General features: G+C 44.0%; 2 protein-coding genes across 2 annotated transcripts in view; both read right to left on the bottom strand.

Annotated features, from left to right (window-relative positions):
• Window positions 1-12,737, bottom strand: part of osgn1 (oxidative stress induced growth inhibitor 1) — a 194,437-nt gene that overhangs the window by 78,795 nt on the left and 102,905 nt on the right. The window lies entirely within an intron of this gene.
• Window positions 9,685-12,737, bottom strand: part of eif6 (eukaryotic translation initiation factor 6) — a 44,591-nt gene continuing 41,538 nt past the window's right edge. Inside the window, exon 5 of the mRNA XM_048608124.1 lies at window positions 9,685-9,996. Coding sequence (XP_048464081.1) covers window positions 9,987-9,996 — 10 coding nt within the window. The 3' untranslated portion in view covers window positions 9,685-9,986. The remainder of the gene's footprint in view (window positions 9,997-12,737) is intronic.

Genomic DNA, 12,737 nt, shown 5'->3' with positions numbered 1-12,737 from the left:
GTGTGTGTGTGTGTGGGACCCCGTACCCCGGTGAGAGTCTGTGTGTGTGGGACCCCATACCCCGGTGAGAGTCTGTGTGTGTGTGTGTGTGTGGGACCCCATAACCCGGTGAGAGTCTGTGTGTGTGTGTGTGTGTGTGTGTGTGTGTGTGTGGGACCCCGTACCCTGGTGAGAGTCTGTGTGTGTGTGTGTGTGTGTGTGTGTGTGTGGGACCCCGTACCCCGGTGAGAGTCAGTGTGTGTGGGATTCTGCACCCCAGTGAGAATCAGTGTGTGTGGGACCCTGTATCCCAGTGAGGGTCATATGGGACCCTGTTTTTTATTCATACATTCATTCCTGGGATAAGGGTACCAGCATTTATCGCCCATCCATAATTGCCCAGATGACAGTTAGGAGTCATAGAGTCATAGAGATGTAAAGCATGGAAACAGGCCCTTTGGTCCAACTCGTCCATGCCAACCAGATACGCTATATAAATCTAGTCCCATTTGTCAGCTTTTGGCCCATATTCCTCTGAACCCTTCCCGTGGAAATGACCTTGCCTATTTACTCTATCCATACCCCTCATGGTTTGCAGCCTTCGACGCTCCAGTGAAAATAGCCCCAGCCTACTCAGCATCTCTTTTGCTCAAACCCTCCAACCCTGGCAACATCCTCATAACTCTGTTTTTGAATCCTTTCTAGTTTCACAACATCCTTCCTACAGGAAGGAGTCCAGAATTTCATGAAATACTCCAAAAGTTGCCGAACCAATCTCCTATACAGCTGTAAGATAACCTCCCAACTCCTATATTCAATGCACTGACCGATCAAGGCAAGCGTATCAAATGCCTTCTTCACCGCCCTGTCTACCCGTAACTCCACTTTCAAGGAAGTATGAACCTGCACTCCAAGGTCTCTTTGTTCAGGACCTTAGCAACAAGTGTATAAGTCTTAGTCTGATTAAACCCCTCGGTCCATTGGCCCATCTGATCAAGATTCTGTTGTACTCTGAGGAGTATAATAACACTGTTGTGGGTTTGGAGTCATATATTGATCAGACCAGGTAAGGATGGCAGTTTCCTTCCCTAAAGGGCATTAGTGAACCAGATGCGTTTAATCTGACAATCAGCAATGGATTCATGGTGATTGTAAGACTCTTAGTTCCAGATTTTCTTTGAATTCTACTATTTGCCATTGCAGGATTTGAATCCAGGTCCCCAGAACATCACCTGGGTCTCTGGATTAGAAGTCTAGCCATAATACTCCTAGGCCACTGCCTCCTTTCCCAGCCCTGACTGCTCTTGCATCCACCTTCATCATACTCAATCTCTCCCTTTTCCTTGTTGCAGCAAACACTGGCCCACAACCAGACTAAGAACTCTTAGACTGGAGTGGGAGGTGGATGGAAGGGAATGAGGGAGAACACTTTCTTGGAGGAGAAGTACTGAATCTAGTCAGAGCTAAGCCTGATCGCTCACATGGGGACAGCAAACCCCAACCCAATAAGTCTCATTGCGCTGTGTTACACTGCTCTCCCAATACCACCAGTGCTAACTCGTTCTTAATCTGTTATCCATTTCTCATAATTAATTACCTCTCTTCTCCAGCAGCAGCTAGTGAACATCTGCTAAGAAGAGGCCAGCACTGGAGAATCTCAGCTCCACCTCTCCCCACAACTCTGAGACTGTCACCTCGATCTAGATTAGCCTGGTGAGCACGTCACTGACATGTCCCCTCAGCTGGTCAAAGGACAACTGCTTCAGGTTCTCTAGCATCAGAGGAAAGGTAGAGACCAGGCATCTACTCAATGAAAATCCCTCTAGTCTCTGCCATTAATTCAAACCTACTCCATCATTCAATAAGATCACAGCTGACCTGCTTATGTTTGGAATTCCATATTCCCATCTTCTCCAAATAACCTTTGAACCCCCCCTGCCCAACATGAATCTATCTCCCTGTCTTAAAGATATTCATTGACTCTGCTTCTGCCACCTTCTGAGGTAGAGAGTTCCAATGTTGCATGTCCCTCAGAGAAAGATTCTCCTCTTTTGTCCTGAAAAATGTGACTCTAATTTTAAAACAGTACTTGCTGTACCTGAATGCTAACTTTTTTGTGCCCCGTGCCCTAAAATACCCAGATCCCTCTGCACCCCAGAATTCTGCAGTCATTCTCCACTTAAGTAACAATCTGCTTTTTCTCCTTACTACTACATTATGCTGAAAGGTTCAGACACTCGCTCAACCAATCAATATCCATCTGTATCCTCTTGATATTCTCTTCACAAAATACTTTCCTACTAACTTGGTGTCATTTACAAACTTAGCTACCGTGCCTTCGATCCCTTCCTTTATATAAAGTATGTCATGTTGAGGCCTGAGCACAGACCCTTGTCACATGCTGCCAATCATCAAAGATCCATTTTTGCATAAACTCTGGTTTCTGTGAGCCAGCCAATCTTCCTTGGCTGGTATATAGTTGGATATAGCATTCAGAGCTAAAGGGATCAAAGGTCAAAGGGGAAAGACAGGAACGGACTATTGGGCTGGGCCAAATGGCCTATTCCTGCTCCTGTGTTTTTATGTTTCTATATAAAAGGGATCCCAAAAATCTTCTACTGACGTGTAAATGTTAAACAGATTATCTGAGCAAGTTGGCTCATGTCGGGGATAAAAAGGTGATATATCCAAAGGGGCATAGGTCAAGGCCGGAACATTCAATGAGTCCTTATGATCAGTATTTACTGAGGAGGGTGTTGCTGACAAAAATAAGTAGCGAGGGTAGAGGAAATCGATAGGATTAAAATTGGTAGGAAGCAGGTGCTGGAAAGGCAGGCTATATCCATAGTGGAGAGGTCATCCAGTCATTTGGATACGTAAATAGGTTAAAACAAAGACAAATGCAGGCCTATTATTGACAAAGGCAGGAGAATTTATGAAGGGTCTAACGAAATGACAGAATTACACAGGAAGATACAAAACAACCTTCTAGTGATACTGGAGAACCAGGAGACTAACGAGAATGAGAAACTTAAAGAAATTATCATTTGTAACAATAATTAATTATTAGTGTCAGAGAAAATAATGAGAGTGAAAGCTGATAAATCCCCTGAACATGGTGATCTACATCCCAGACCATTAAAAGAGGTGGCTGTGAAGATAATGACTGTTGTAAAGATCATATTTCAAAACTCTATAGATTCTGGAATGGTTCCTGCAAATTGGATGGTAGCAAATGTAACAGGAAGGAGAGACAAATCAGAACAACAAAACTGTTGGCCTGTTATCAATAGGCAGAAAAATGCTGGTATTTTGTAAAAGGATGTGACTAATAGGTACTAAGAGGAACCTGGTATCCTTGTTTATATCTCATTGAAAGCTTAACCCACGGGTACAACAAGCAGTTATGAAAGCACACCGTATGTTGGCCTTAACTGTAAGAGGATTTGAGTACGAGGGTAAAGGTGTCTTGCTGCAGTTGGTGAGACTTCACCTGGAGCATATTTTTAAAATGTTTCATACATAGAACATAGATCATAGAGCAGTACAGCACAGTACAGGCCCTTCGGCCCACAATGTTGTGCCGACCTATTATCCTACTAAGATCGATCTACCCTGCATACCCTACATTTTACTATCCTGCATGTGCCTATCCAAGAGTCGCTTAAAAGTCTCTAAAGTATCTGACTCCACTACCACTGCTGGCAGCGCATTCCACATGCCCACCACTCTCTGTGTAAAGAACCTACCTCTGACATCTCCCCTCTACCTTCCTCCAATCACCTTAAAATTATGCCCCCTCATAATAGTCATTTCCACCCTGGGAAAAAGTCTCTGACTATCCACTCTATCTATGCCTCTCATCATCTTGTAAATCTGTATCAAGTCACCTCTCATCCGTCTTCGCTTAAATGAAAAAAGCCCTAGCTCCCTCAACCTTTCCTCATAAGACCGTGGTTGTCACTGGCCTGGCCAGCATTTATTGTCCATCCTTTCTCACCCTTGAGAAGATGATGGTGAGCTGTCTTCATGTGTGTAGCTCTGGTCTCCTTCCCTAAGGAAGGATATATCTGCATAGAGGGAATGCAATAAAGGTTTACCAGACTCAGTTCTGCAACAGCAGATTGTTCTATGAGGAGAGGTTCAGGAAATTGAACCTGTACATGTTTAGAATAATGAGAAATGATCTCACTCAAACAGAGAAAATGTACAGGGATCTATAAGACCATGAAACATAGCAGCAGAAGTAGATCATTCAGCCCATCAAGACTGCTCTGCCATTCAACAAGATCTGATCATCCTCAATTCCACTTTCTGCCTTTTCCCCATGACCCTTGATTCCCTTCCTGATGAAAACTCGGTTTCTCTCAGCCTTGAACGTACTGAATGATCCAGCCTCGACAGCCCTCTGTGGTAAAGAATTCCACAGATTCACTCCCCTTGAGAAGAAGTTCCTCCTCATCTCTGTTGTCATTGGCGAACCCTTTCTCTGAGATTAAAATCAAATCTCTTTTTCAGAGGATTGACGTACTCTGTCATTAAGCATGTACAAAACAAAAATGGATAGATTTGAAGAGATTAAAGAGGTCAGTAGGTCTGGGGATAGTGTGAGAAAATGTCATTGGTAGACAAATCAGACAAAACTAGTTGACTGAAAGAGCAGCTGAAGGGATGTGCTATGGATGGGGTGAGGTGAATCAAATTCTTCTTTTACTCCTCCTCTATTAGTAAGCAGAGGAGTTTGTTAAATTTTCTTACTGCTTTTTTTGAACTAAGTGGCGGTGTGTTCCCCAAATATCCACTTTGTGAAACCCAGTGGAGAGTTCCCACCACAAATGCATCATTATAAATGACACTGAGATCCAAATGTGCAGGCTCAAGGCACTGACAACACAACTGTCATTCTGCAGGTATCGCTCTGCGCTGGCCTTTCAGAGACTCGAACATTTCCTTAATTAAAGTATGTAGGTACAAATAGATCTGTTGGCTCCAGGCGTTCATTAAAAACATCATGTTTCATTCCCCGAGACAACAAGGTGTAGAGCTGGATGAACACAGCAGGCCAAGCAGCATCATTGGAGCAGAAAGGCTGACGTTTCGGGCCTAGATCCTTCTTCAGTAAACCAACCTGACTGCACTACACTGTTGTCAACTCTGAGTGCAATTCTAGTGAACTGCACCCGGCTGAATGTGAGCTTCAACTAAAAACAAATCACTGCACAGACTTTGTGGACTCATAAAGATCATGTAAATTTATGTCCATATTGAATGCAAGAGTAGGGAGGGGTATGCTTCGGTTATACAAGGCACTGGTGAGACTATCTGGGGTACTATTTGCAGTGTTCTTATTTAGGGAAGGACGTTTCTGATGAAGGGTCTAGGCTCGAAACGTCAGCCTTTCTGCTCCTATGATGCTGCTTGGCCTGCTGTGTTCATCCAGCTCTGCACCTTGTTGTCTCGGATTCTCCAGCATCTGCAGTTCCTACTATCCATGTTTCCTTCCCCATTCTTTCCTGCCTAATGTGCAGGAATATAATTTGCCAATTCTTCTATTGTCAGTGAGATCATAGCTTTTCCTGGCAAGATTGCAAACTGCTTCTTGATACATTATGCACAACAGTTGGCGATTTGCTGTAGAGTGTTCAGGTCTCAATATTTTGGATACTGCCACCTGTTTTCAGAGAGGATCTGCACTTAGAAACTGTGCTTCTGCATCAGTGCATTATTCCTCCACTGAGCAGTTGTGTTGTCCATAAATGCAGCCCTTATAAAAATGAGCCGCAACAAATCTTTTCTCTAAACTGCTTCCAATATCTTTACGTCCTTCCCTAAATAAGAACACTGCAAATAGTACCCCAGATAGTCTCACCAGTGCCTTGTATAACTGAAGCATACCCCTCCCTACTCTTGCATTCAATATGGACATAAATTTACATGATCTTTATGAGTCCACAAAGTCTGTGCAGTGATTTGTTTTTAGTTGAAGCTCACATTCAGCCGGGTGCAGTTCACTAGAATTGCACTCAGAGTTGACAACAGTGTAGCGCAGTCAGGTTGGTTTAGTTTTCAGGCGAATACATGTTTTGGAACCTGGGGGGGGCCAGGTTTGACTTGGGGCAAAGGTATCTCAGACCGGAGTGTGATTTTCTGCTAAGGCTCTGGCAGGCAGCCTTCCTTCAATTAGAAGTTAGACATGGGGATGTTTGTATTATGTTCAGTACAGTCACTGGTGTGGAATGTATCATATTCCATATATATACATATAAGGGGAGGTGATGGCCTAGTGGTATTATTGCTGGGCTATTAAGCCAGAGACCCAGATGATGTGCTGGGGACCTGGGTTTGAATCTCACCATAGCAGATGGTAGAATTTGAATTTAATTAAAATTTGGAATTAAGAGTCTAATGATAACCACAAATCCATTTCGTTTTGCGAAAAAACCCATCAGGTTCACTAATGTCGCTAAGGGAAGGAAACTGCCATCCTTACATGGTCTGGCCTACATGTGACTCCAGATCCACAGCAATGTGGGTAACTTTCAACCTCAGTTAGGGCTGGGCAATAAATACTGGCTTAGCCAGCAATGCCCTCATCCCGTGAATGAATACAAAATAAAATCACGGTCAGGATACCTTTAAAAAAAATGCCCATGATGTGATAGTTGTATGGTCACATGTGACCTGTCTTAACTTGGGACCACTTCAAGAACAGGATGATATTGAAAGCATGTGGCTCTGTTGTAACTTACGAGCTTAATATTAACCCACGTATGTGCCTGTGAATGTAAATACTTGTACATATTGATCGATGAAGGTAAGGCAATGGATGTTGTCCACATGGACTTCAGTAAGGCCTTTGACAAGGTCCCTCATGGCAGGCTGATACAGAAGGTAAAGTCGCACAGGGTCAGGGATGAGCTTGCAAGATGGATAAAAAACTGGCTTGGTCATAGAAGACAGAGGGTAGCAGTGGAAGGGTGCGTTTCTGAATGGAGGGCTATGACTGGTGGCATTCCCAAGGGATCAGTGTTGGGACCTTTGCTGTTTGTTATATATATAAATGATTTGGAGGAAAATGTAACTGGTTTGATTAGTAAGTTTGCAGATGACACAAAGGTTGGTGGAATTGCGGACAGCGATGAGGACCGTCAAAGGATACAGCTGGATATAGATCGGTTGGTGACTTGGGCAGTGAGATGGCAGATGGAGTTTAATCTGGAAAAATGTGAGGTAATGCATTTCGGAAGGTCTAATCCAGATGGAAAGAGTACTGATAGGCAGAGGGATCTGGGTGTACAGGTACACAGGTCACTGAAAGTGGCAACGCAGGTGGAGAAGGTAGTCAACAAGGCATACGGCATGCTTGCCTTCATCGGCCGGGGCGTTGAGTTTAAAAATTGGCAGGTAATGTTGCAGCTTTATAGAATCTTAGTTAGGCCGCATTTCGAATATGGTGCTCAGTTGACCAGAAGAATGTGGTAGCATTGGAGAGGGTACAGAAAAGATTTACCAGGATGTTACCTGGTATGGAGGGCATTAGCTATGAGGAGAGGTTGGTACACACTGCTGCTACTGAGCGTCAGTGGTGGAGGGAGTGGGATGTTTGTGGATGTGGTGCCAATCAAGTGGCTGCTTTGTTCTGGATGGTGTTGAGCTTCTTGAGTGTTGTTGGAGCTGCACCCATCCAGGCAAGTGGGGAGTATTCCATCACACTCCTGACTTGTGCCTTGTAGATGGTAGACAGGCTTTGGGGAGTCAGGAGGTCAGTTACTCGCTGCAGTATTCCCAGCTTCTGGCCTGCTCTTGTAGCCACTGTGTTTACTAGCCATGGCTGGTCACTTCTGTTACCGTCGGTTATGTTTTATTGTTAAATGTGCACTGTACATATTCACACAAGGCTGTCAATGACTGACACCACAGCAGCAAAGACCTTGTTTTTTGAAATAGCAACCAGGTTTCATTGTGGGATCTGAGTTGTCTAGTACTGGCATCAGCTACATTTGTAACACCATAGCATGTTCCTTGTCAAGTTATAGACCACTCTGACTTGGAATTACATCGCTGTTCCCTTCAGTGAAACGGTTTACTGGAGCTCCCTCTGCAATAACATGGTGGGTGTCTCTACACAAGTGACAGCAAAGATTCCAGCAGCTGCTCAGTACTACCTCAAGGCAACTGGGAGGAGCAAGGAATCAGGTCTAGCCAGCAACATGATGTACCTCTGATAAGATCACATTTAATGTACTAAATTCAATTCTGATCACAGTACAGGATGGATGTGAGATTAGTTGAGACGGTGCAGAGGAGATTCTTCAGAATGTTGCCGAGGTGAAGTATTTTATGAACAAAAACAAAGTTGCTGGAAAAGCTCAGCAGGTCTAGCAGCATCTGTGAAGGAAAAAACAGAGTTAACGTTTCTGGTCAGGTGACCCTTCCTCCGAACAGCTTCATCAGGGGCTGCACTGAAGATGTTACCCAGCAGGGTAATGAAATGTCTGTGGAACAATGAACCAGCTCGGTGTGCCAACCACCCACAACATCCATAACCTGAGCTACAAATCTACTCGAAACCCTTGGTGAAGTATTTTAGTTACAAAATTGAATTTGGGGTTGTCCTCCTTACAGCAAAGGAGATTAAGGGGAGATTTGATTAAGGTGTAACAGACAATGACAGATTTAGATAAAGTAGGTAAAGAAAAGCTGCTCCTGTTAGTTGATTGTACACAGACTAGAGGACATAAATTTAAGATTTTGGGTAAGAGATGCAGGGACCATGAGAAAGAACTTTCTTATGCAGTGCCCGGTAATGACCTGGAACTTGCTGCTCATTAGCATGCTGGAGGTAGAGATGATCACTGATTTCAAAAGGAAATTGACGTGTACTTGGAGGGCTACAGGGATTTTTTTGGGGTGGTGGGGTGTAGGCAGGATTGGGACTGACTGGATTGCCTCAGAGGGCCATATGCCTCCTTCTAGGCATAGATCTTCCCATTGTCTCCCCAGAAACATGCGGTAGGGAGGCTCTACTGTCTAGTCCAGGGGTCAGCTTTCTGGGATATCATCATTGGATCAAACATTCTCCTCCTTTTCAAGCTGTGCAGGTCAACTGCTTAGTACAATAAACAACATGCAGCACACATTAGCTGGCAATTTGGAGAAGGCTCACACTAATCTCCGCAAGGAGACAGTGGTGTACATTAAATTTCACATGCTTTGGTGAGAGTATTATTGATGCTCCCTCCCCCATGGCATCCAGACACTCCAGAGCTGCTGCCTATTCTCAGAGTCTCCAGGAGAGTGCTTCAAGACAGAAATGTTCTGTGTGACTTGATAGAGTCGTCACAGCACATCAACACTGGGGCAGCACAGTGGCTAGCACTGCTGCCTCACAGTGCCAGGGACCCGGGTTCAATTCCAGCCTCAGGTGACTGTGTGGAGTTTGCACATTCTCCCCGTGTCTGCGTGGGTTTTCTCTGGGTGCTCCGGTTTCCTCCCACAGTCCAAAGATGTGCAGGTTAGGGTGGATTGGCCATGCTAAATTGCCCGTAGTGTTCAGGGAGGTGTAGATTAGGTGGGTTATAGGGGGATGGATCTGGGTGGGATGCTCTGAGGTTTGGTGTGGACTTGTTGGGCCAAAGGGCCTGTTTCCACACTGTAGGGAATCCAAGGTTCTATCACTGAACTTCTGCAGAATGACGCAAGTCCTTAAAAAAACAAGGATTTATTTATTCATAAGCAGAGTGATTTGTTTAATCAACACTGAGACAATCTCACCAACTCATTTCTTACACATTCAGATGTTCTTTAAGGTTAAATAATCCATGAGAAGGCAGGTTATGGGCTGTTGTGGCTCTGGGGTGATTACAAATTGATTGGAGTTATGTGGGTTCATTACAGTAAAGAATGGCTAATCAGTTCAGAGCAAACGATGATCTCTCTCGTGTCTGGTCTGTCGAAATAGAAGAGCAGCACATTCCCCTTCAGAGGCTCGATCCTCGCCTGTTCCTTTATGTTAAGCTGTGGAAGACAAGGAGAATTAGGGTTACCCAGGCAACCACTGCAGGTTAGCTCATTTTCAGAGGTCTGTATAAGGTAGCTCTGGACCAGTGATACTACTCTGAAAAATAAAGCAGCCTCTAAGCGATCAGTAAGAGCATCAGGTCCTGGAACGGTGATGTGTGGGTGAGGGTTGACACTAATCCGAAACTATCAACCCTCATCTCCCTCCACACCCCTCCCTTCAATTTACTACTGACACATGCCAACACTCCTCTGGGGACTGGCTCTCTTGCAAAAAGGGACCTTGGCTGGCTGTGAACGTGCCTGTACCTGCTCCCCACTGAAAGTGCCAGCTGTGACTGGCAGTTCTCATGGGGTACGACCTCAGAAAGACCTGTCTCTGGCCAATTAAGTGCCTGATTGGAAAAGACTGTGGCAGCCCTTCCCAACATGAAGTTCTCAGTGGGTCTTCAGCTGGTGGACAAGGCCCCAGTCACATGTCCCAAATAATGACCAACAAATGGACCTGACCTTGCTAGCTTAGTAACAGCATCCGCCAATGGCGCAGACCCACAGCTTAGCATCAGCCTAGACACTGATGATTGGTGCTCTTCCCTGATCTCACTGACCACTTCTTTCAGCAATGCACAATAGCAGCAAGGTCAACTGCAGCAAATTGTCAAAAACCCTCAACAGTACTGTACAACACCTAAATTAGAGCAGAGACAGAAATGTCAATGTCATCAGGATGACTACAAGAAAGGCAGAAAACTGACCAAAAGCCAGAAGCAACGATTGGGGGTGGACATGGAGTTATGGTTGTCTGTTAATGCAGACACATTGCTTCTCCAACAATTATGAAGAATCTGTTTGTGGTGTTGGTTCAAGAATAAATATTAGCCTGGACACTCCTCTTCCAAAGCATGGAATTTCCATCCAGTTGGAAGAGCCTCAGTTCAACTCTTTAGAGAGACAGCCCACGGATAGTGCGGGGCTCCCTCAGCGCTGGGCATCCCCACCCAGTGATCACTCTGCGCACTCGCTCTGACAGTACAGCTCTGTCCTGGAATGTCTGCAGTAATTAAGTACTCCAGTAAAAGGCAGTGAGAGCAATTAGTAAGTTGGGAACTGGTCCCCAAACGTTTTTACACTACTGGGTCAGATTTTCATGAACTATTGTGAAACAAACATTTACATAAATAGTAGGACAGTGGAAGTAGGTTAAAACTCAACTGGCCTGCGCATCTCTTAATAATGAAATGCCACTTTAATTAGTGACACATTTGCTTCTTGGTTCTGATATCCTGACCCCAAGTAAGGGCCCTGTGCCAATGGGAAAGCAGGTTGTTTATGGAGCATGAATATAGGCTAACAAAGGATTTGCAGAAATGGAAAAAAAAAACACTTGCCAGTGCATTAATTCAATGCTGCTGATCAAATTTACTGTTATAGATTGCTGCACATTTCTCAATCAGCTGTGGCCTTTCCCTTCAATCCCATTTTCTGCTTGAATGACAAAATATTTTTTCTCAACATTCTCATTCTCAACACCCACCTAATGGCTGCAGAATACATTTAGTACTGTCTTTCCTTCATAAGAATAAATCTTATTATTTTCTAGTCTCCTAACTATCATCACTAAATACACATTTACTGTACTAATTATTTTATTGCTGTTTATTGGAGCTTGCTGTATGTAAATTGGCTGTAGCATTTCCTACATTACAACATTGACTACACTTTAAAATTCTTCATTATCTGTAAAATACCTTGTAATGTGCCAAGTTTGTGAATAGTGCTACAGACATGAAAGCCTCCCTTTTTATTATTATAGATTTGTTATTGCTGATGCAGCAATTAGAGAAGTAGATGGATTCTCTAATAAATGAAATATACGTAAGGCAGCAAGTTGTGTTAGACTGTTTTACCTTGAAACAGAATGGCTATGGATTGTGGGATGACAGTAGGATTACTGGAGAGGAGCGCACACTAGGATTCCACCTTTTATCTCCCTTTCCAAGTGGACTATTCAACCTGTTCTAATTTTTCTGTGTTTTGTACCTACTAGGGCTGCAAGGCAATAGCAGTCATATAGAGACTTATTCTGCACAGACTGCATGTTCACCACTTTGCTGCTAATGAGGTGCATGGCAAAGCAGAGCTGAAGCCATTGCTGATATATAGTCTGCTCTGCTCCCACTGGGAATGATGCCAGTTTAGTCAGGCATTAGGTATTGCTGCAGTATTGCTTTGGAACAGTTAGGATCAGAACTCTATCCCTTACATTAATGACAGGAGTTGCTGCAGAAGGCTGGCTTTTCCCCAGCACTAGGCAGTGGGACCAGGCAATAATCAGGGGCCCTGCCAAGAGGTAGAAATGAGGACACAAGGGAACGGTTCTGGTAAAAGGAGATTCAGAAATCTAAAAACGAACATAGATACATAAGAACAGTGTGCTGATTATTGAAAAGACAAGCAGAAAGAGACAGGAAGAGACCTAATTTATTGGTAACAATGCATCAGAGTAAGAATCAAGCAAATATCTATAAAACAAAATAAAGTTTCTGAAATGCAATTGTAAATAAATAAGTGACATGAAGAGGGACAAATGGTTTCAACCTAATTGCTATTGCTGAAATGTGGAGACAGATACATTCTGAAAGTTGATCGTAATGTTTAGGTAGAGAACAAAAACTAGGTGGAAAGGTGAACTATGAGCAGGACAGAGAAGCTAGAGTCAGATAGAGACAGTGCAAGTG

The sequence above is a fragment of the Rhincodon typus genome, chromosome 19 (assembly GCF_021869965.1).
Source record: "Rhincodon typus isolate 14 chromosome 19, sRhiTyp1.1, whole genome shotgun sequence".
NCBI classification, from domain to species: domain Eukaryota; kingdom Metazoa; phylum Chordata; class Chondrichthyes; order Orectolobiformes; family Rhincodontidae; genus Rhincodon; species Rhincodon typus.
Note: the sequence above shows the minus strand (reverse complement) of the source record. Positions and strands in the feature narration are given on the sequence as shown.